Genomic DNA, 23,372 nt, shown 5'->3' with positions numbered 1-23,372 from the left:
CCTGTCCTCTATGTCAGGAACTGGGAAGGCTCTGAGATTTCACCCAACTCACAAGCTAACAAGTTGTCATATTCCCGAGGATGTTGGCAGAAGACACAGATTCCTGCTTGAGAAACAAAGGTCAGTTTACTTTCCACAGTAACAGTAGACAGAGTATCAGCATTTTCTTGTACCACTTCCCTGAACCCCAATTCCTGCAGAGTGACCCAATAAGGGCCAGATGATGCCTGTGCATGCAGTGGGTTGACAGGAGAGGAACCCTGAGATCAGGGAACCCAAATCTTTTATAATAGACTATAAACAAACCTGCCCACCCTTCACTCCAGAGGCAGATATTATCTTTATTATACTGGACAATAAATCTGCCTTTTTCCCTGGAGGGAGACGCTATCTCTATCTTCTAAGGCTGTTCACTGGAATAATCACCCTTGAAAGTATTGTTTGGAACAAGGGCAGTCAGTGCCTCTACCAGCAAGTGTACAGAAATGGGAGACAACCAGGAAAAATTGCCTCCCTATCCTCTACTGGTGCTTCTTGACATCACCTCTGAAATAAGCTGTTTGTGTTTGGATCCTTGTCCCTGAGCCTGCCTCTGGGGGAAACCCTCCAAGACTGGGAAGATGACACTAAATGGGCAGTAATGGATTTCTGGTGTGGCTCTCATTTCTCCAGACCTGTCCTGCAAGTAATGCAGGGGAGCCACATGAAGGAAGAAGTTTCCTTACCCAGAATCGATACTGTTGTGACTCTTAGGGAGGTGCTCTAAAAGACTCTTAGGGTGTCATTTTTTCATGTTTAAATATTTAGTCCATCTAGAATTATTGAGATTTCCCTGTGTGAGGTAGACATTGGACTTCATTTTTTTCCCAAATCAATATCAATTATTGGATTGATATTGGATCAATATCATTTATTGGAAATTGTGCCTGGTCTGTCACCACTCTCTTCTAAGCTGCTTGGAGGCTGTTATTTAGAATGTATCACAAGCACACAAATGATCAATTCACAATAAATTGACTAAAGAACACATGGGCATCACCATCACTGGGGATTTGACACTCAGTGGTGGCACAATGTGAGACAAACCCAACACCCACTCGTGATGACACCATTCAGACCCCAAGGAAATGGAGGGAGGCTGTGAAACAGGCTTAGAGTTCACAGGGGATTTGAACACTAATTGGGAAGGTTTCTTTCTATAAAAATATTTAACAGTTAATAAAAATTTCAAAAAGTTGAATAAAATTTTAGTTTAAATCTTTTTGACTTAAATTTTTATATCAGTTCATTATAACTTATAGTTTGTATTTTGCCTTTTAATTTTACTAATTTTGATTATTTAAAAAATAACTTTTTGGAATGTATTTTAAATACTTCCAATTTCTAATATTTAAATTTAATTCATATTTTTGTGCTCTTTGAATATAATATTTTATTTTAGTCTTTTAAATCATTATTGCCAATAGAATAGTAATTATGTGAAAATCTTGACTATAACAACATAATCAATAGTTTTACTGGAATTAAAGCAAGAACAGTGAATGTTACAGAATAAGTATATAATACCTTATGAATTAGGCATGTCTTTATCTTCTTGCTCACTTGGTATCAGTGAACACCTGAACATAAGCAATAATCATTAAATTGAATCATCTTTGATATCTGACTTTCTGATATTTTTATGACTTTCAGACATACAAAAACCACAGATTTACAGATTTTTTATTGTTTTGAAAGTTTACTTGTTGAGTAGGAGGATAGCACGTGTTTTATTAGCAGTTTGTAGCTTGACTTATGATTTTAAATATTTAGATTCTGTAGTGTGGGCCTCCATTTGTCCTTTTGCCCGGAGCACTGCAAATGTCAGGGCCTGTGCTCCAGTGGGAAGAGCAGATGTGTCCATAGTTCTTCCTGTTGCAATAAGGGCCAAAGAAAGAGTGCTTCTGGGGCTCTTGTCTACTTGGGCCTATGGTCAAGGGGGAGCCAGAGGGGTGGATTGGGACCAGGGAGGAGACCCCAAGGAGAAAAATCACCAAACATATTTACTCCTCACCATGATTCTGTAAGGTAAGAAGTCATGACTGGCTCAAGTCATGCAGAGTGCCTGGCTCTGGAGCCACCTATACAGAGCAGGGCACCGGTGTCCTCTGCAAACCCACTATGTGCCACCTAGCAGCTCTTCCCACTCAGGTCGGGTGGTTCCAGGTCCAGTCCTCCCATGGTATCTTCCCAGTCAAGGCCAGCCTGACCTGGGTGCAGGCGCCAGGGCTGCTAAGTGGTGGAGAATGCAGCACTACACTGCCAGCTGCCTCAGGTAGCCCCAGAGAACCAGCACTCCAAAGCGCAAGCATAATGGTGAACTATGTCCCTAGGGTGCCCCACCATCTTCCTGCAGGGGTCAAAGGGCCTCTCTGTCACAACCCTGCCTCACAGCCCCCTCCTGGGCACTGAGTCTCAGCCCTTCTCAACCCCAGGACTGGCCTCTGGAGGATGGGCTGGGGGCCCCATCTCTGTGACATGTCGGGGGGGGGGTGGGTAGCAGGCTTGGAGCTGTGCTCAGTGAGAGCCAAGGAGTGACCTGAGGGCATGAGGGGAGAGGCAAATCCCTGCCCACACCTCTGTCCAGCCTTAGCCAGGGAGCGTTCTCCATTCTTCTGAGGGCAAACAGGTCCTGAGTGGTTAAAAGACTGCCCCAAGGTCACCCAGCTAGAGAGGGAGGCCCTTACTTCCCCTCTGTGCCTGTCTAGACATGCCCCCCAGCACCCCTTCAAGACCCCTGCTGTCCCCAGGACCCTGTGATGGGAACACTCATGGCTACTCCCTCAAAGTGTGACTAGGTCCCAATCCAGTCCCAGAACCAGGTCACAACCTGCACAGCCGTCCTGGGGGCCCTGCAGCTTCTCTTCTTCATCCTCTAAGTAGGGAAACTGAGTCTCCAACAGGCCAGATGTGTGCTCAAGACTGCACAGCTGGGCACTGGTGCTAGGACCATACCAGGTGGCCTGATGCTGAGGCTGGGACCTGTAGCCCAGCTGTGGGACAGGGATCTGAGAGGAAAGACACTCTAGGAAAAGACTGGCCTGAAGGAGAGACAGAAGTCCTGGCCAGAGGTTTCCCATTCATCAGCAAGGGACTCAGTGAGCAGGGCCTGCCACTGCTGATCCCACCTTGCTCGCCCTCCTCCTTCCCCTTAGCCTTCGTAGCCCTCACTGCTCACCAGCCTGGGCAGTACACTTGCACCTAACATCCCACTTTCACCTGTGCCCCCTCACCCGCCTATTGCCCCTCCTCCCAGGCACGCACGCCCGCTTTTTCCCTATTGTTTCTGGTTGTCCACTCGGTGCCTATCCCTGGGCTGGATGCTGGGTACCGCAGAGGTTGTGCCAGACCTGAGCCTGTCCTGGCAGAGCCCTTAGAGGGACCCTGCAGACTCAGTGCTGAGAGAGGGGAGTCTAAGGAGGCACCCACAGTCAGGGAGGGCTTCCTGGAGGCAAGGATCCCAGCTGTGGCCTCAGCACCCCCTCCCCCTCACCTAGGTCACTGCCCCTCCTGTGAGCCTCTCTCTGTGGAGTGGCCAGCGGGTTCCAGGAAGTGTCCCCTCGCTCTGCAGTGCCGATTCCAAGAACTGCGGCTCCTGGCAGCACTTGCTCAGGATCCTTTCCTAGAACATAGGCCTCGCCCCACCCAGGCTGCTGGGGTCTCATTGGGCAGCTGGCAAAGGGAATGAAGGAGGGAGTGCCCTGGGCGGGGTCCTCTGTAGAGTCCGGACGCTGGGAGGTGGGCCTAGGCTGTCAGCCTGGAGAGGGTGGCCACACTAGGGTCGAGGGACAGGAGGTCAATGTGTGTGAAGTCACTTTGACTCCCAGTCAGCTAGGGGGCGGGGTAGGCCCAGTGAGTTCAGCTCACAGCCTCCCTGCACACACAGGAGGCTCACCCCTTGGACCCAGAACTTGGGCTCAGCTTGCTACACTCCATCCTCGATCCCCCGACCCCCGTCCCAGGGTCCCATCTCATAGGCAAATGGCACAAGCCTTACTCTGGCCTCAGAGCAGGCCTTCATCAGATAACCTCCAGAGGTATAGGCCAGGGGACAGGAGTGGCAGGTTCTGAGCAGTGAAGGGGGGATGGGACAGTTGGTCCTTGGAAGGACATGACACCTGTATTATTAATCTTATAATTTCACCTTGCCTGATTATGATGGAGGAAGTCACCCCATCCAACACCCTCAGCAAGGTGGGTGGGGGTTGGGGGTGACAGGCCCTGATTCATGGGCAAGGACAGGGCCTAACTTCCTTCAAGGTCACTGGGCCTCCCACTCTGGGGCGTGTCCTCCACCCCTGCCACCTCTGAGCTGGCACCAGGCCTGCCCGCCCATCTGGGACCTGCCAGATCATGTTGAGCAACCAGTTCCTGAGAAGCGTTGAAGGCTGTTTGGTTTAAAATTAACTCCCCGCTACCCCTCCCCTGCCTGCAGGCCTCCTCCGAGTTCTTGGAAGAGGCGCTCTGCTCTTTCTTCCTGGGAAGAGGCCTCTAGCCACAGCTGCTGCGATTCCAGCAAAAACACCTCACCCAGGGTGGGGGTGGGGGGTGCCCATTCCACGCCTTCTCTGCCCTCTAGTTCTCTGCCCTCTGTGAGGCCCAGGGATACTCCTGGAGCCTAGCATGCCCCAGTTCATCCACTGAGACCCAGAGGAGAAAGGGGGTGACTGTCCGGGTGCTAAGAGCAGGTGCTATTGCCCCAAAGCCCACAGCTCCGCATTCAGGCACCTGCTGGCTCTGAAGAGAAAAAGGGCTATAGAGACCCAGTCTGAGCACCTCTGGGGTAGAGAGAGTATGAGCTGATCGCACTGACAGCAAACCCAGGACTTTGGTCTACTTTAAGACATGTATGGCTCAGAGAGATAAAGCAATCTGCCCAGGGTCACCCAGCTTTGCCTGCCTAAGCTCAGCCTGCCCACTAGATGCCAGGCTGACAACACTGACCTTGCAAGGATGCCCAGAGGCCAGACCCTGCAGGCACTCACACTGGCATTAGAGCTCTCTTTTTCTCTTACCCACACTCCTCTAACTGCTCCGGAAACCCATCTCCTTCTGGATAAGCCTTCATTTTCTAGTGTTTCCTTGGGCTCCATGTTTCTATGGTTTTGGAGAAAAGGTTTCCTGAGAACCTGCTCTCCTAACAACTCCTCCTACCATGGCCATCTACCCAAAGGAGCTGAGAAATACAAAGGAATGTTGGCCAAGTGGAAAGGTCAACACACACACACACGTACACACACACACACATTGATGTTGCTCAGAAGTAGGGCTGGTGGGGGTGGGGAGGGGAGAAGTGCTTCTTAGGAGAAGGCTGAGAGGCGAGAAGCACTTTTAAAAACAAAGCTTTGGCCCAACCCAAACTATGAGTGAAGTCCTCACCTCTGATGGAGGAGGAGCCCGGCTCTGGTGACAGGAAGGGCCCAGTCTGGCTCATCGGTGCTGGGTGTGGGGAGTCCCTGGAACAGGGCTGTGCCTGGGGAGCATTTGCTGGGTGCCACTCCCCTTCCAGCCACACCATCAGAGTGTGGATCTCCCTAGTGGGGACTGTGCAGTGAAACAGTCCTAGAGGACTGCCTGGAGGAGTTGTGGCCATCCCAAGTTCCCTCAGCCCTCAGAGGCCACTTCTTGCACTCTGGGCCCTGCCTGCTTCAACCAGGCCTGAGTCATGGAAGCAACTGCCTTTCCATTGAGCATAAAGCTTTGGCCACACAAAAAGGCTCCTCCTGCTTTGGGCCTGCCACATCTCCTGCTCAGAGATGAGCATCAGCTTCTACTCACCCCGTATTCCCCCAAAACTAGGCATAGCCACTCTCCAACCACCCTGTGGCAGGGCACTTCCACTATCTCTGTTAGACAGATGGGGAAACTGGGATTTCCCTGGCAGTCCAGTGGTTAAGACTCTGTGCTTCCAATGCAGGGGACGTGGGTTCGATCCCTGGTCAGGGAACTAAGATACCACATGCCATGCGGAGTGGACCAAAAAAAAGAAAAAAAAAAAAAGAGCTCTTGGCTGTTTGTGCTCCAAGGAGGAGCTGTGGAGGAGGCAGCTGCTTGGCTGGGGAAAGAGGGAGCCAGAGCCCACCTCACCTGTGACTCAGCAAAAAAAAGACATGGGGAAACTGAGGCTCCAAGAAGCTAAACCATTCGCTTAAGATCCTACAGTGATTTGGGAGGCTCTGAAATTTGAACTCTGCCTGAGTTCTTTCCACTTGGCTAATTTGCCTCTTCAAAGACATCCCCAGGAGACTTTCAGGGGAAGCATGGTGTGTATGTGTGAGAGAGAGAGAAATTTAGTCAAAGAATGGCTCTTTTGAATTTGTTATGGAAAGTATGTTTTCTCCTTCCCAGGCTGAAGAGACCTGGGAAAACTCAGGCTCCAGGGAGATTCCCTAGGATGCAGTGGGTGCCCAACACAGGCATGAATAAATGCAGGAGACGTTAAGGAAGACTTCTCAGAAAAGGAGCGTTTGAGTTGGACTTTGAAGGGTGAGTAAGAGTTTGCCCTGGCACAACTGAGGAAGAGGACATTCCAGGATGAATGATATCCTGGTATGTGGAGGGCTGTTTGGAGGGAAGCAGAATGAAATGGCTTGTTGGCAGTTTGGGAATCCATGTCTTGGAGCCTGGGGTAAGGCACAAGCAAGATATGAGGGGAGCCTGTGAATATCACTAAATGAGGAAGGCAGGACAAGTTTGCGTTTGCAAGCCCCTCACTCTGGAGATGGTGGTAGGGCTGAGGGAGCCAGTGAGGAGGCCATCAGGATGGTCCATTCAGGTTGGTGAGTGATGGTAAGGCTAGATCTGGGCAAGGCAGCCATGGGGAGCAGCAGGAGAGCAGCTTGAGAAGGACCAGGGGCAAGGTAGACGGACGTGGAGATCAACAGGTGGGGGGTGCATGTGGGGGTTGTGGAGGCATGATGGGGGGAGAGTGGAGGCATGTCTAGGGGACAGTGAAGAGTCCAGGTCTGGACAGGGGGAGTCTGGAGGGCCTTGAACCAGGCTGTCCATGTTCCTAGTCAGAAGGCAGCAGACTCAAGTTCAAGAGTTCTAGGGTGAGAGGGACAGGCCCTGACCTGGGATTCAAAGTCCTGGGCTCCAGCCCTGTATGGCCACTTCCTCTTTGGGTGACTGTGGACAAGCTAGCCTGACTCTCTGGGTCTCAGGCTTGCAGCTTTGAAATGGGACAGACCCAGAGGTGCTACCCAGCTCACCTCCCTCACCTGTGACTCACCTCTGAGGGCATAGACCACCGAGGGCGTGGAAAGTAACAGGCCTGAGGGAGACTCATCCTCCAGGTGTGGACAAGGGTAGCAGATGGCCTAGTCTCTACTGGAGCTGCAAGGGAAGTTGCTAGAAGGTTAGGCTGGTCTAGCCTCCACCCCAGCCCATGTAGAGACCAGACAAAGGGTCTATTTACCACGACTGGAACCCAAGGCCTTGGTTGGCAAATGATGCCTGAAGGTGGAGGGCTGGGCTGGCAGGGCAGCATCAAAGCTGGTGGGGTGAGAGGCTGCTTATAGCTCCAGGGAGTTCCAGCCAGCTCCCCTGTAGCTCCCATGGGGACCTCAGGGGACATCAACACCTGTTCGGGGACTTCCCTGGTGGTCCAGTGATAGAGAATTCGCCTTCCAATGCATGGGACGCGGGTTTGATCCCTGGTGGGGGAACTAAGATCCCACGTGCCAGGGGGCAACTAAGCCCACATGCCACAACTACTGAGCCTGTGCGCCTCAACTAGAGAGCCCATGTGCCACAACTACACAGCCCACGCACTCTGGAGCCTGCACGCCACAAATACACAGCCCACGTGCCCTGGAGCCTGCGCGCCACAACTAGAGAGAAGCCTGTGAGCTGCAACGAAGAGCCCGCATGCCGCAATGATGATCCCACATGCTGCAATTAAGACCCGACGCAGCCTAAAAAAAAAAACCCTGCCCTGCCCACCTCTCAAATGGGATTAAAACAAGGGACAAGGAATAGTTACAGTGACAGCTGCAGCAGCTGCCATGTTGAACCCTCAGGCTCTCCTCAGTATCAACTTATAAATCCTCCTGGGCCCCCCATGTCCCCTCTGAGAGACCTGCTGTCACTCTCCCCATTTCATAGCTAAGGAATCTTATGAGGTTCAGTGAGGTTGAGGGAAACAGGCCCCCCAAACCAAGTGTACAGCACGTAATCCAGACTGGAGGGGAGGTGGGGGTAAAACCAGGGTTGGAGGGAAATGCTAGCCAGGAGTAAACCTCCAGGGACCTCCTGTCTTAAGTATCAGATGTGGGAGCCCCAGCCTGCTGCCCCAGAGTGACCATTGGAATGGCCCCTTGGGTGGTGGCTGTGCAGCCTGCCTAAGCTGGGGAGGGGGCCCATACCCTGCAGTTGGCGTGGGGAGGACACCTTCACCAGGAGAGGCTGTTGAATTTCTGGCAAAGTTCCAACCTGCTTTATATTAAAACTGGTCTAACAGGTTGGTATGAAAGGTCTGCCCAGGCCTGTGCAGGCTCCACTTCTCCTGAAGAAAGAGGGCCTTTGTGAGGTCCCAGAATCCTCCTGCCTTCTTGATTAGGACTTATTTCAGGCTCTTGGCTCCTCTGTTTCACTGTGGAGCTGTGCTGGGTGGGAGGGTTCCCATCTGAGAGTGGAGCCAGCCTGGCCATGTCCCCAGACCTGTTCAGACCCATGTTTGCCCTTGATCCAGCAAGATTTGCTCAGTTGGCAGATTAGAAGCTGGGCCCAGGTGCAGAGACCCCGATGGTTCAGGGTGTGTTAGGACATTCGGTGATCACGGGTGAAGCCTCCCAGCAAGACCTCTCATTGACTGACAAGAGAAACCTGAATGGCCTAGTGGCATCTCTGTCCCAGAATTTTTCCAGAGGGGCATCATGAGTCCGAGGATGGACACCACGTAGGATCAATCTGCAAACCCACTTCCCCGTGGCCTGACAGAATCCTCTAGGGCAGTCCCCAGCCCCCCTCCTCCAAAAAGCCTTCCTGAATTGCCTGGCCTTCTACATGTCCCCAGTGCCTTGTGAGGGCCAAGGCCTTAGCATGCCAGCCCCTGGGAGGCAGAGCAGAGCAGCAGTTTATACAAACGAGGTCTTGAGTCAGGGTTTGAACCCCGGCTCTGCCCCTCACAAGTTGTGTGACCCTGAAAAAGCCACCACCTCTCTCTGAGTCTTACCTCTTCTGCTGTAAATGGGGACAACCTCTGCTGGTGTGCAAGGCTGCAGTGAGAACTTAATGGGGCACGAACCGCACCCAGGATCACCTCGCCTCCTCTGCTCTCCACCACACCCTACTCCTCCATATCCCATACCTCTCAACCTCCTTCTGGCCTCTGGCCCCCAGGCCCTTGTGGGGCCATCCCCCCCACCCCCAGCTGACAGGTTCACTCCTTAGAACTGAGCACTGGATCATAGCTTGTCCCTGCTAAACACTGAAGGGGCGCTCCACCGCACCAGAGCACAATCCATGTGCACCCTCTGCCCTCTCCACCCGCCCTCTGTCTCCTCAGCCCTCCTGGGCAGCCAGCCATCTTCTGGTCACACCAGGTTTGTTCCTGCCTCAGGGCCATTGCACTGGAGCTCCTTCCACCTGGGATGTCCTTTCTCTAAGTTGTCTGCATAGCCAGTTCCTGCTCTTTGCTCGGGTGTCCAGGCTCAGTGCCACCCTGCTCCAGAGCTTTCCCCGACCCTCTCATCGGCAGCAGTGTCCCCATACCCAAAGCACTTTCTTCCCCGCCTCCTGCTTTGCTTTCATTTCACTCAAAACTCATCCTGAGTGCCCATTTGTTTACTTGTTTATCTCTCGCGTACCAGCCCATGAGTCCCACAAGGATGGGGAGTGTGTCCATCTTATTCCCTGCTGTGTCCCCAGGGCCCAAATGGAGTCTGGCCCAGTTTGTGCCCAAAGAGCATGTGTGCTGGTGAAGGACTTAATTGGTAAAGGGTTACCATCAGTTATTGTTTGTATGTTGTGCAGGGTCCTGTGCGCCCTCCAGTCAGCTCCTTTCTTCCTCCTCGGTCAGTGCTGGTAGGTGTGCTCCTTTCACCAGCCCAGAGCCACCCAGGGGTGATTGCAGTGACCAGAGGATTTTCAGCATCTGTTAGGCTGGGTCTCTGACTTGGGTCTGGGGCCCGATGACATGCTCTCCACTGATCCTGTTCTAAGTAGGCGTCACTCACTCCCTTGGTAGGGAAACATGAAAATAAGATTGAAGCAGATTGGGACTTCCCTGGCGGTCCAGTGGTTAAGACTCCGTGCTTCCAAGGCAGGGGCTGTGGGTTCGATCCCTAGTTGGGGAACTAAGATCCCACATGCTGCGCAGTGCAGCCAAAAAAAAAAAAAGAAAAAATTGAAGCAGAAAAGTATCAGGGGTCAGAAGTAGCTGGTAGGCCCTCCTCAGGCAAGAGCTGGACCCTGGCTTGGGCTGAGGCGACGGGGAATGGGATAGGACCCTTTTGGTCAGGCCAGTGGCTCCAGAGACCTTAGCAGGCAGGAACGCGAGGGGATAAAGCCAGTATCCAAGAACAACTCACCTGAAAGCTGCCCCCCTACCCCAGCTGCCCGTCCTCGCCACCTCATGTAGCAGTGCAGGGGCAGGTGGGCAGTCAGGACCCCTCAGGCTTAGCTCTGCTCTGTGCCTCACCTCCTCAGCCAGTCCCTTGTCCCCTCTGGGCCTCAGTTTCCTCATCTGTGAAATATGGGTAATATTTAGACCTACTCCCAGGGTTGTGGTGAGCATTACATGAGGTGCAAAGCCCTTGTCTGTTGCCAGCACCCAGTGGGCACCCTGAGACGTGTCCCCTCTGTGGACAACGAAGGACTTCCTCCTGCTCCAGCACTTTCTGTCTGGGTCATGGCACCAGGTGGTGAAGAGCCTGCCTTTGGCCCTTCTGTGTCTGCTACCTACCCACTGGGTGACTCAGATCTCGGGGTGGAGCAGACAGAGGGGTCACCTCAGGTATTTTGGGAGTCATCAAGGGGCTGGGATCCAGGCTGAAACAATGAGGAACTGCAGACATCCCTGGCAGGGTTATGGTGACCTGGAGGAGGTGTTTGTTGGGCCCTGCAGCCAGCAATGGAGAAGGCACCAGGCGGGACACGTGGGCCTGGGCACCACTCCGATAAAGACAGCCCTCACCCACTTCTTGTTCACTCTCACCCAACATCAGCTCCATTCTTTCCCACAACTATCTCCGTGCCCCCAAGGTTCTGTGCCTCCATAGTTCTTGATTTATTTTTTTTGCGATACGCCGGCCTCTCACGGTTGTGGCCTCTCTCGTTGCGGAGCACAGGCTCCGGACGCGCAGGCTTAGCGGCCATGGCTCACGGGCCCAGCCGCTCCGCGGCATGTGGGATCTTCCCTGACCGGGGCACGAACCCGCGTCCCCTGCATCAGCAGGCGGACTCTCAACCACTGCACCACCAGGGAAGCCCCATAGTTCTTGATTTTTATCCTTTCCTGCCTCCTCCTCGTCATCAACATTGTCACTCCTCACACCTTCCTGCCTTCAATCTGCCGACATTTGCCTCTTCTAATCTGCAGCTTTTAATTGTCTAAGGGCTAAGAAGATAGAAAGGTTAGAACTGTTTCTAAAATAAGGGTTAAAGGCTATGAATGAGGTTCACAGGAGCATTCCTGTGAGTTATTCAAGTAAAGGTGCAGAAAATTTCAGGACATAGTGGGATTCCAGGTGCTGAAGTGCTCCAAAGGCAGACCATCAGATGATGGACAGCGTTTTCATTTTAATTGCTTTTTCACCTACTTCTGATATGCAGGACCCTGAGTGAGAGAGTACCCAAACTCCAATCAGCCTAGACCAGAGCCCCATTAGCCCCATCCCAGGCCAGACCCTGCCAGCTTACTGGCCACTATCCACAACTCAACTGTTCCACCCCACTGCACAGAATGACCCTTCCCCAGGCCTCCTTGTGGTCAGGAATATAAGCTTCCCAGTCACGCCCTGGTGCCTTGGCATGCCCTGTACCTTCTCCTTGGAATGACTGGCCCTGACTTCTCTGATTGTTGGTCTCCTCATCTCAAAAGACGCTGCCCCCAGGAGTAGTCCACAGTCCCCATCCGCCTAGTATTCTCCACTTTCAACCTTTAATTGACATCACCTGTTTACACATCTCTCCGACCTGGTGCTCCTCTGCCACCACCCCCAACCTGACACTGGGCAGTGACCCTGCAGGCAATCCAACTGGCCTTCATCTCCTGCATCCCACCCTCCAAGGGGAAAATAGGGAATGAGTGGAGAAAGGCTTCTTGCTATCCCCTCCACTCTTTACTGGGTGCCCTAGCAGGGCCTGCTCTGCCACATAGGTCTCTGGGCCTCTGCTGACCCAGATGTAAAGTGGGGGATAATGATAGTAAGATCAAAGGGGACAAACTGTGTACAACTCAAAAGAGGCCCCACTGAGGGCTCCATAAATGAAAGGTACAATTTTATTGTCATTACAGAAAAATCAGTGAAAAAAAAATGACTACCAAACTGTGGGTTTTTTTTTTTTTTAGAAACAATTATTTTATAAAGTCTTATCAGATATGTATTTTCTTTCCCTCTTTCATGTGCAGGCACCTTCCTGGGCAGGAAGCAGACCCAGCAGAGGTGGAGTGGCAGTCCTCAAACTACCATGCCCCTCCCTGACACGGCACCCACACTCATGCAGGGCCTGTGCCCCAGCGAGACCAGCTCTGTGCAGACAGGGCTCTGCCCTGCAAGGGGGTGAGTAGCAGGTTCTGCAAGGCGCTAACACTTTGGCTCTCTTTTCTTGTTTATTCACCCATCCTCCCAAAACAGAGCTGGAGGCAGAAGAGGGTGGACACCTTCACAGGTGGGTGGGTCAGCGCCAGGACACCCAGGACTGCCTTGGGTCCAGCAACACATCTCAGGAAGAGGCTCTCGGCCGGGAGGAACCAGAGAAGCTGAGGCAGGGCTGGGGTCTCTGGAGCACTCAGGGCTCAGGCAGAGAGGTGGGGTTGGTTCTCCAACCCAAGGAGAATAAATAAATAAATACTATATAACTGTGCCGTCCCCCAGCCTGGCCTGCTCCTGCAGAAGGGGACTGTCAGTGTCAACCTCAGTTCCTCTGGCTGCCATCCCCCCTGAGACAGAGGCTGGCTGAAAGGAGGGGGCCTGCCCCACCCTGTGGACGGAGAAACCAGGGCCGGCCAAGTCTACGCAGTTCAGGAGGCCACAGCAGGTGAGTTGGGGCCTGGGCCCAGCCCACAGGGTGAGACGAGGTCCTGCCAGTCCCCTCTTCTGTCACATGGCCCACCACAGTGGAGCCACATGGGAGCTGGGGGCACTGACCTCCAAGTCGTGTGACACTCCTCCCTACCCCTCACCCCCAGCCTTGTTCCTGCAGACCCTTCCTGGTCCAGCTGCCAGATGCATGTGGCACCAGGATGACTGGAGGAGGGATAGTGGGAGCCCAAGTCCAGCTGGAGCCGGTGTCCCCTCCAGGGTCTGGCTGGGTGAGGCTAGGCGGTTGCTTGGCTGGGTCAGAGCTGGAAGGGGTACTGTCGGAGGTAGTCAGCCATGCGCCGGGGTAGTGGCAGGCAGTCCACATCGGCCACCAGACGGTTGATGACGAGGCGGCACAGGTGCTGCAGGCTTCGGGTGCTGCTTTTGCGCACAAAGGGCTGCACCAGTTTTAGGTGTACAGCAGTAGCAGGCAGTGCTGGGTCACCAGGTGCATCTTCCTTAGGGGTAGGCAGGGCTTGGGTGGTTGCAAGGTCAGGACTGTCACTTCGGGTATCTGCAGCACAGGAGGCCACATAGTGCTGCACAAGGCTGACCACATCTGGGAAGGCCAGGATGCGCGGCCTGGACAGGCAGTTGGAGTCCAGGCGGAAGCTGGAGTCGGCGTACTCAATGCGCACGTTGGTGGGGCCACGGGTGGTTTTGACCGACAATGTGAACAGGTAGCTGGGGTGGGTGCTGTCACGTACTAGGAATGTGCCCTCTGGCATCTTCTGCAGGTGTTGCCGGGCCTCACTGGCCGTAATGGAACCCCAGTACCAGCCTAGGCAAGTGGAGAGGGGGCTAAGAGACTGGTCACAGTGGAAATTAGTTGGGTGCACCAACCCAGGGCAAGGCAGGGCTCAGCCTCTCTCTTCACACCTCCCTGGGGAGTGCTGTACCCCTTCTCTCCCATCAGACTCTTCTGGCCAGAGCCATGCCTCTCAAATTAGACACAACAGGCAGAGCTAAACTTTCCCCATCAGACTTCAGGACAAGTCCTGCCTCCCTCCTCAGACTCACCAGATTCCCGAAGGTACGAGAAGGTCTTGGCTATGCACAGCAGATCTTCTTCGGGGTCCAGCACCTTGGGCTCACCCTCTGGCTGGGCTGGGGACTCCTCTGCTTCTTCCTCCAGGAAGGCGCCACCAGGTAAAGGCTGCATAGCTGGTTCGGGCAGCTCCAGGGACTCGGGCCACAGGGGCCGCTGCCCGATCTGCTCCACAGCGAGCAAAGGACAAGGTCTAGAAAGAGGTGGATGGGCGCTGAGTGGAGGCCCTGTGCTCTCCCCATTTCCAGAGATCCCCTCTGCCCCAGACTGGCTATGTGACCTCTGGCCAGTCTATCTCACTATGAGTCCTAGTTTCCCCTCTGCCCACCCACGGGCTCAATGAGACCAGTACCCCACCTCCCACTTGTCATCACAAAAGGCCCCTTGATTACTTCCCCCACATATGAACCCTCTTCTGAAAGAGACTTCTCCACCCTCCTGCATTTATTAAACAGTAATTACAGTCATCCCTCAGTATCCGCGGGGGATTGGTTCTGGGAGCCCCCGTGGATATGAAAATCTGCGGATGCTGAAGTCCCTTATATGAATGGCATAGTACAGTGAATACTTTGGGCCCTCCATATCCATGGGTTTCGCATCTGCAGATACGAAGGGTCAACTGTAATCTCTCTATTTTGCACCAACCAAATACACTTCATTCTCTATAGGCATCTCTAGCTCACAGTGGCCAGTTGGTGTTCTCACCACACTGACAGGATCCAGTACAAAGAGGCTTCACAGTGGTGCCCTCCTGGCAGTGGTGGGCCAATTAAATGGCACTTGTCCTGGTTGAGCCGAGGGATTGGTCACATGCTACCTCCCCACAGATAGGAGTATCTGTCAGAGGGACCTAGGTCCACACTGGCCAGGGCTTAGGGCCTGGAATAATATCCCCAAACAAGTCAGACACCAATCCTGTTCTCTCCTCCTCCCAGCTGAGGGTATAGGATAGACAGTGGCCTCTAAAGGCACTGACAAGTCCCACCTCCCATAAATATGAGCTCCCACCAAAGGGCAGGGTACTCATCCCACATTCCAGATCCTACCCTGACGAGCCTGCCCTACGAGGCACTATGATCTTATGCAAACACTGTTCTTCACTAGACGTCAGTTTCCCCTCCTCCTCAATGAGGGGTCCTACTAGCCCAGACACTGAGGGGTTCGGTCACACCATATTTTCAGATGGCTAGAGTTGGGTTGCTGAACTGGCCCCAATCTGAGCAGTAGCTTCCCTTTAGGGGAAGCCCACCCAGCATGGTGATCCTGGGGCTTCCTGGGATTGAGGGGCATGGCCCTGGTTCCCAAGGAAGAGACTGCTGGTCCTCTCCCACTCATCACAAAATAAATCCTTGGGTCTTGGGTCTGGTTCTCCGCTGGCCTCAAGACACCAAATAATGAAACCCTGGGCCCTCCCCTAAAGGAGAACTCATAACCCAAAGTCATAAAAGCAAAGAATGTTAGGGGGAAGTCAGGGTCTGCCTGTTCCTGAGCTGAGTCTGCCAGGCTAAAGGAAGGAGTAGCGGGGAAGGCACCGCAGGCTGAGATGATGGTATGGGTAAACACTGACAGGTACTGCTTACGAGGCAGGAAGAGGTGGGCAGGAACTGGCAGCAGGAGTCAGGCAGAGGAACCAGATCTGACAGTGTAAGTTATACAGTGTAGGTTATAGGTGACTCTTAGAAGATTTTAACAAATCAGGGGCCCGTGACCACTCAAGAGAAGGGGCCATAAGACCCTAGCATACCACAGCCTGCTAATACTTTTCCACCCCTACCCTGGCTGTACTACGGGAGCTCTGGAATCCCTGTTGGGGAGCTAGAGGCTGAGTTTCAAGGAACTGGTTGATGGCCTGCCTGCTGGAACCCAGAGCTCAGCTCAGGCCCAGGAGCCTTCTAGGAGTATGGGAGGTGTCATTGTCGTGGCGGTGGCTGTTATGTTCCAGGTGTGGGTGGCCAGTATGTGTGTGTGCCTGCTGTGGAGCCCAGCCTGTGAGTTCTGCCTGGGCACATAAGCCAATGAGGCAAACTCAGCCCTAAACGGGGATCCCTCAGCAAAGCTGACAACCCATACCTACAATTGGGAATCCCTGCACCCTACTTCAGGAGGGCACCAGCTGGTCTGTGGCTGTGTGTGTGTGTAGGTCTTAAAAATCTTGCTTTCCCTGCTGTGGAGCACCCATTCACATCTTCTTTCATTCTCCCTGGAACCTTCTGAGCTCCTGTCAGATCAGTTTGGAGAGCATCAGACCCTTGGTTGAAGGGGATCCTGAGGCTCTGGCCAGAAGGAATGTGCCAAGAATGCTCAGCTGAGGCCAAGACTCTGTCTTATCAGTCCCCACCCCACCCCCACATTTTGGGAAACTTGGAGAAGGGAGGCAGGAGCCAAGGTCCTTCTCACATTGGGATCCCATTTTGGGCTGAGAGGAGGGCTGAGGACATTGTGGGGGTACCTCAGGCAGGACTGGGCCAAACCTAGGCTCTCCCAACAGCTGCTTGTTCAGCAGGTGCCAACCAGGGGAGAGGCAAGGATCTCAGGCTGGCTTCCCAAGAACAGCCTAATTGCTAGCCGAGGCAGGAGAGTGGATGACAGGACAGAGAAGGGCAGGGGCTGGCCCAAGGTCACAGTAGACTGTTGGGCCGTCAGGCTAGGATAGAGCGCTCCGGGCCCAGACGGCTGGGCAGGTGAGCCACGCCTTGGAGGACGCGCTGCCTGAGGCGTCTACGTTCTCCCACGCTTAGCCCACCCTGTTTCTCCTGTCGCCAGCCAACCCCCAGTTTCCCTACCCACAGTGCCAGTAGAGGTGGTGACGATGTTGTCACCCTTCCCTGTTGTCTCTCTCGAGGTCTTTCCGCGCTCGATCATTTCCGACCGGTCAAGCCCTCTTAATGCTCGGCAGCTAGCACGAGGCCAGTACTCTGCCGCGTGCCGGCGCAGAGCTGGGCGGGGGCGGAGAGCCGCGCTTACCCCTGAACGCAGAGGACCATGTCACGTCAGCGGCAGCGGCTGCTCCGGAGCTGGGGCTCGGCCTGATGGCGGCTGCTGGAGGGAGCCAGTGGGCGCGGGTCGCGCTCGCAAGGCAGGCTCCTGGGGCGCACGAGCGGCGGGTCGGGACTGAGAGGTGGCGGCGCGGGCCGGCCGGGAGGGCGCGTGGGGCGGGTCGGGAGGGCGGGGCGAGCAGCCTAATCTTTTGTCCCCTGTGTCCCAGCCCTTCCCGGAAGCGACGTCTTCCTAGAACCGCCGGCTGTGCGGCCGGGCGGGGAGGGGTGCAGGCGAGGGAGTCGGTTCCCTGGTCTGCGGCCGAGGGCCGCTAAAGGAAACACCTTTGACAGATTTCCAAGAACTTTCCAGGAAAGTGGGGCGGGGCTCCGTGCGCCGACCAATCGCAGCGCAGGAGGTGGAGCCGAGTGGTCACGCAGGGCCAATTACAGCGCTTGGACCCGAGGCTGACGTGACCAAGCCGGGTTGAGAGTGACCTAGAGAACATTAGGGAAAGTCCAGGTTGAAGAGGGCTAGGGAGGTGCAGGTGCTCTACCTACCGGAGCCCAGATTTCTTTCGGGCACTCCGCTTCGTTGGGAACAGGCCCCCTTATCTCTCTGTAGAACCGGTGGCAGCACGAGGGCGCGGTCACCGGCCTGTCCGCCCAGCTAGCGGCTCCTCCAAGGCGGTCTGTCTGGTGTGCGGGGGCCCCCTGTGGGCTGCACTTGGACCCCTGGACTCTGTTTCTGGGGAGGTGGGTGGCAAAGGGTGTGGTTTGGAGAGGGACATTAGGGGAGGGAAGGAGTACAGAGGGAGTACTCAGATACGCGCAGCTTCACGGGGGTCAAGCCTGCGGCCACCACAGCCAAGAGGATCCAGGCGAGAACGTTTTCACTGAGAGCTGGGGGAGAAGGCACCATCCCAACCTTTGCACCAGGCAGGGCCATCCAGTCTCGGCCCCAGCCTGTCCTCTGCCCGGCCCTCCAATCAGGGAAGAAATGACTACCGACTTGAGGGGCAGGCAGGCCCCCAGCTCACCCCACAGGACAGTTCACATGTGTCTCTGGGTTGGTGGGTTCCCTAAAAATGTGGGAGAGAGACCTGGAGCTCCAAACACCCAGAGATAAACTGAAGGTGGGGGGTAACGGTAGAGAGAAGGATCAGTGACACCCCCTCCCATCTACATGGAGCACTTGATACATTTGATTCTCAACAGCTGGTATTACCCCCATTATGCCGAGCCCCAGGGAACAAAAGTCAGAAGCCCATGCTCCTACCCTTGATCCTCTCCACCTTTTCCCAGTTCACTGGACTCACCAGGGAACATCTTGAAAGACCGTAGGGGCTGCACACACCTCCTCTAAGCCCTTGGACCAGAAGGAGAGGGAGAGAATTGGAGAAGTGGCAGGGTCCACTCCCCCCTTCCAACTTACCGGTGTGTACCCCCAGGTTCCCCAGAAAGAAGGTAAGCTTCAGATCCCCTAGCAGGGATGACAGACTCCTGGCAGGGTCCAGAAGCCTAAATGGCAGTATCCAGGTTTTCCCAAGGCAGACAGGGCTGAGCTTGCCCTGCCTGGGAGGGGATGGAAGACAGAGGGGGTCCAAAAGCAAAACCCCGTGAAACAGGACAAAATGACAAAATAAACTGGTTAAGATGAGAAATGACTTCAGGAAACCCACTTCTCTGTAAATTTCCTGAAGGGAAGTTGAGCTTCAGTGTTGCCCCACCAGTCCTCCTGAGTAGGCCAGAAGCTGCTTGCATGGGGTGGAGATGGGTGTAGAGACCTCATTGCCACTTCGATGGCTGGGGCACCTGGAGAGCCCAGCATGGAGCCCCTGTATAAGGTGCCGTTCCTCCAGTAGGAACTGTCTACTGCTCCACATTACTAATGAAGACAAAGGGGCTTCACAGCTGCCAAGCAACAGAGCTGGATTTGAACCTTGGTCCCCCTGGCGACAAATCCCAAGCTCTCTACCCCGAGATTGCCCTTTCCCTCTAACTGTGATTACTTTACTGAATGCTTACTATGTGCCAGATGCTCTCAGCAATTTCCAGCCCCATTTCATTGCCTAACTACTACATATTGTCCCCTCTTTACAGGTGATAAAAATGAGGCATAGAGAGGGTAAAATATACCCTAGATCTCACAGGCCCAACCCCATCCCCCACTTCCTCTCTAGGCTCCTATTATAAGCCAACTCCTAGACATCCTTCAGGATCCAACTTTCAGGTCCTCAGTGAAGCTTCCCTGCCTTCAGGACAGTCAACATCAGGGCACCACAGGTGTCCCCTTGAAAGCGCCCCCTACAGAAGTCAGTGATTGTGCAGTTCTGTGTGTAAACTAAAGGACCCAAGGGTTTTGCCCTCCAACTGCCCTTTGTAAATTTGACAGCACTATGCACCTCCCCTGAATACTGGGAAGAGTGGTGTGCCTTTGTTTTACCTGAGGTGCCTGCCTCTGGCCATCTAATTGTCACCTCTCCTGCCCTGATTGCTGGGCCCACACTGCCACCCAGTGGCAATTCCTCTCATAGTTTCATGTGCCACATCTCCATGGATTCTTCCTTCCAGAAAAACCCCTCCCGTGCACCCGAGATTCTTGCTGCAGGATCTCTCTGCCCTTCCCCACCCAGAACAGACACAAAATGGGTCACAATAATATACAGCAGTGCCTTCCTCAAGGTCTGGCTCATTTAGTCTGTAAACTTTCATATGTGCAGCCTCTCCTCTCCCCAAAGAATAGTCCACATGTCTACATGTGTGTGTATGTGTGTGTGTGTGTGTGTGTGTGTGTGTGTGTTGAGAGAGTGGTTTCAGCTGCCCCACCACCCCACCCAGGCACTCACTGGATTCCTTGGTCACTGTAAGCTGTTCCAAAGTTCTCAGCCCTCATCCCCTTGGACATACAGCTCTCATGGAGAGCTGTGTGGCAGAGTTTGCCACCATGTACCCACCTGCCCTGGCCCAGCCATCCCCAATACTGAATCCTCCCATCAATTTGCAGGTGGCAGATGCTTGCTGGAACATGAGCAGCGAGGGGAAACCATGCATTCTGACTCCCCTGGGTCAGCTGCAAAACACATGTCTATGATGAACCCGTGTGGGGAACGTGTGTGTTTGTGTAAGCACTGGCCTTGGTATGGACACTGCAAGAGGAGAGACATTGTCATTCCTTACTTTTTACATTTCTATATGGTTCGAATTTATTATAACAAGCAAGTTTTGCTTATGCAATTAAAATTTTTAATAAAGAGAGACCAGTTTAAAAAATACAGATAGAGTGCGCAGGCCACGTCGGAGCCAAGCCCAGCTGATCAGCCATGATCATGGATGTGCAGCTGGCCATCTTCGCCAACCTGCTTGTCGTTCTCTGTCACTACATGGCCATCAACAGTCCCAAGAAGTAGGAATGAAAGTGGCGCTTTCTCCACCTCAAGTTTCCAGGACATAGTCTGAGGCAATATGGAGCGTGTGAGGGGCCTTCACCCTTCACTTCGTCCCTTCTACCCATCACAATATACAAAGCAACTACACCTGGATTTGTCGAAACAACTTTTATTTTCTCAAAGTCTTCCTTAACCCTATGGCACAAAAAGCTGCCACTGAATAGGGCCCAGTATAGGGGCTACTTTCTTTTCTACTCCCTCCCTCCAATATAAAAATATAGATTTTTTGTGGTCAAAAAAAATACAAAAATGTTAGAACAATTGTAATCTAACTCCATTTTTAGAAAATAAGATAGCTCAGAGATCACAGCACGCAGAGATGACCTTGGCTACGACAAGTGGCCAGCCTCCACCCTCAGCTCTCTAGACCCCTGCTTATGAGTGGGGCCTTGCTTGTCCAGAATGAGATCTTGCTCAGCTTTGGGTTCACCTGGCTCAAACCAGTCGTCTCCATAGGAGAAGGAGAATCCTTCTCTAGTCTCCAAGCCTTCAAGCAGTGGTAGCTTCTGGATCACAGGGCTTCCTGCAAGGCTCTGAGATCTTGGATCAGATTCTCAGGTGGGGCTCAAGGACAGAGGTCCTGGCTCCAGCTAGGCATAAATGTGTGTGTGTTGTGTGCATGTGTATGCCTATGTATCTCTGTGTGCATATGTGCACATGTGTAAAGGTGTGATTGCATGTGTGTGAACATGTGTGAGAATGTGTACATGTGGATGTGGGAGTGGGGCAGGGAGGCACAGGAGAGGAAGGCATAGTTTGAGGGTGAGAGCTGGGCCCTGGAGTTGTTCTTTGGGGGTTGGGATAGGGGCTGTACCATGGTAGCTACTTACCTCAGGCAGGTCTCTTGACCTCTCAGGGCTTGTCACTCGTGTGTCTGGTGTAGGCTGCACAGGATTGGTACTGCCTTCCCTCCTCCAGTCCCAGTGCGATCATGGGGTGCCCAGATAGAGCATCTACCCAGTGTCTGGTCCGAAAGAAGAGCTCAGTACGCTTGGTTGAGGCTGTCAACTGGGCTTCTGCTTTACTGAACCTTCCTAGCTTGAAGGTCGCCTCAAGGAGAGAGGGAAGAGCCCCTCACACCCTCATCCAGCTCAATGCCTGCACACAGAGGGTGCCTGTTCTCCTGGAACTTCTGCCCAGTCATCCACGTGCATCCACATGCATGTGTGTGTTGGGGCTTAAGGGCAGGGAGCTCGCTGGGCCCCAATTCCGAAGCCAGAAGATACCTTTGGATACTTAGGTATACAGAGGAGTTACCTACGGGTGGGAGAGAGGCTGCGGTTCCTGCAGTCCTGCTAGTGGCCTGTAGATGGCAGCAGAGGCTCGCACAGGGATCTTGCCACAAATCGCATGTTCCCTGTCCCAAGTGAGCCACCTCTTTCGGGGCTGTGGGGCGAGAGGGAAGTGCAGGAGTAGTGCAGATTTGTCCAAGGAGACAGCCACACACTCTGCAGCTCTAGACAAGTTGTTTCCTCTAGTGGGTTCTCAGCTTCCTCATCTGTGAAATAAGAGTTAACAGTCTGTGATGGGAAAACCCGTTCGCAATATATAAGGTAATCTAAGATGGGCTCAGAGTAGAGACCTAAATGTGGAAGGGAAAACCACTTAGCTAATAAAGAATATCTGTCACTGTGGTAGGAGGAGGAGACTTTTTAAACATGACACCAAAAGCTCTAACCATAAGGTGAAGAGCTGATGGATCTGACCAAAGGGGAATTCAGGATTTCTGGTCTTAGGACGCTGTATTCCAAGGGAATATGAGCAGGAGATGCACAGAAGGGTAGAGATGCCAGTGCTAGAGAGACGCGCAGAGCCACCAGGAGCTAGAGAGACACGAATCACAACAAAATTCTATTTCACTCTTGCGCTGTTGGCAAAAATTAAGACTTTAGATACGCTCGCGGTGGGCCACCACTAAGGAAGTTGCAAGCCTTACAGATTATACTGGAGGGCCTCCTGGCAGCGTGCAGAGAAAACACCCGACTCAAGGGGCTACCTGAGACTCCAAGAAAAACAAGACTTCCTGTGCTGCCACTTCCTTGGTGGCTGGTAAAATCCGCGGCTCGCACAGCCCACGCGGAACCCGGCTGCGCTAGCGCTGGGGTCTCCCCGGAGGCTGGCGGAGCCTAGGAGATTTCTGCACCCTGGAGAAGCCACGCCCCCTATTTCTGCTTCAGCTCTAGGCGGGCCTCGCCCCGCCCCGCCCCGTCCTGCCAGGGCCCGCCTGGCCCTTTAAGGCTGACCAAGCCCGGCCTCAAGCCGGGGACGCGCGGGGGAGGGGAGCAGTCACGTGGGCAGGCGGCGGGGTGACTCTCAGCTCTGGGCGCTCGCGGCCGCGGGCTTCGGCGACCGCCGCGCCTGCCCCTTACCGGCGCTGCAGCCAGGTGCGCTGCCGTCAGGTGCGCCTTCGCCAGGTACGCCCTCCCTGGGCCCCCTCCACCTCCCATTCCCGGGACCTCGCGGCCCTTTCCCCTCTTGACAGGTGGCCGGGCAGGACTCGCCTGTGCCCCGCTGCGTGACCACCTCCCCCTGCCGCGGGTCCGTACACTGCGGCAGTTCGTTCCTCATTCCCAGCCCTGTCCCCCACCCGAAGCCCACTCTGGCTCAGGGCCTC

At 54.1% G+C, this 23,372-nt stretch overlaps 4 protein-coding genes across 11 annotated transcripts in view; 3 read left to right on the top strand and 1 right to left on the bottom strand.

The window, feature by feature from the left end:
• HEMK1 (HemK methyltransferase family member 1) overlaps positions 1-12,752 on the top strand; it is a 34,299-nt gene extending 21,547 nt beyond the window's left edge. For 3 of the 5 annotated variants that reach the window (XM_030867276.2, XM_070046643.1, XM_070046639.1), the window contains 2 exons: positions 18-120; positions 6,388-6,525. In XM_030867276.2, the coding sequence (XP_030723136.1) occupies positions 18-111 (94 nt within the window). In that variant the 3' untranslated portion in view covers positions 112-120; positions 6,388-6,525. Of the gene's footprint in view, positions 1-17; positions 121-405; positions 1,260-6,387; positions 6,526-12,613 lie in introns of those variants that run through there. The other 2 variants (XM_070046641.1, XM_070046642.1) reach the window with 2 other exon arrangements.
• MAPKAPK3 (MAPK activated protein kinase 3) overlaps positions 12,584-23,372 on the top strand; it is a 40,041-nt gene continuing 29,252 nt past the window's right edge. For 2 of the 4 annotated variants that reach the window (XM_070046638.1, XM_070046636.1), the window contains exon 1: positions 23,044-23,172. Coding sequence is in view for 1 of the 4 variants with exons in the window: in XM_030867273.2 (XP_030723133.1) it covers positions 12,584-12,764; positions 13,080-13,242 (344 nt within the window). In the remaining 3 variants the exon portion in view is untranslated. Of the gene's footprint in view, positions 12,765-13,079; positions 13,243-23,043; positions 23,173-23,372 lie in introns of those variants that run through there. The other 2 variants (XM_030867273.2, XM_070046637.1) reach the window with 2 other exon arrangements.
• Positions 12,605-17,636, bottom strand: CISH (cytokine inducible SH2 containing protein). Its single transcript, XM_030867285.2, has 3 exons — positions 17,299-17,636; positions 14,307-14,527; positions 12,605-14,067 (listed from the first exon to the last, which is right to left on the bottom strand). Exons 1-3 carry the CDS (start codon positions 17,316-17,318, stop codon positions 13,544-13,546), a joined length of 765 nt encoding a protein of 254 aa, XP_030723145.1. The 5' UTR covers positions 17,319-17,636; the 3' UTR covers positions 12,605-13,543.
• Positions 17,504-23,050, top strand: LOC115858909 (dolichyl-diphosphooligosaccharide--protein glycosyltransferase subunit 4-like). The gene has a single exon (XM_060308628.1). The coding sequence runs from the start codon at positions 20,633-20,635 to the stop codon at positions 20,717-20,719; it is 87 nt and encodes a 28-aa protein (XP_060164611.1). The 5' UTR covers positions 17,504-20,632; the 3' UTR covers positions 20,720-23,050.

The sequence above is a fragment of the Globicephala melas genome, chromosome 11 (genome assembly GCF_963455315.2).
Source record: "Globicephala melas chromosome 11, mGloMel1.2, whole genome shotgun sequence".
Taxonomy (NCBI): Eukaryota; Metazoa; Chordata; class Mammalia; order Artiodactyla; family Delphinidae; genus Globicephala; species Globicephala melas.
Note: the sequence above shows the minus strand (reverse complement) of the source record. Positions and strands in the feature narration are given on the sequence as shown.

Excerpts from the sequence above, each read along its gene's own strand:
- LOC115858909 (XM_060308628.1), top strand. The coding sequence starts at position 20,633 with ATGATCATGGATGTGCAGCTGGCCATCTTCGCCAACCTGCTTGTCGTT.
- CISH (XM_030867285.2), bottom strand. The coding sequence starts at position 17,318 with ATGGTCCTCTGCGTTCAGGG. Across the intron at positions 14,528-17,298 it reads ATGGTCCTCTGCGTTCAGGG|ACCTTGTCCTTTGCTCGCTG; the intron begins GTAAGCGCGGCT and ends ACCTCTTTCTAG. Across the intron at positions 14,068-14,306 it reads CTCGTACCTTCGGGAATCTG|GCTGGTACTGGGGTTCCATT; the intron begins GTGAGTCTGAGG and ends CCACTTGCCTAG.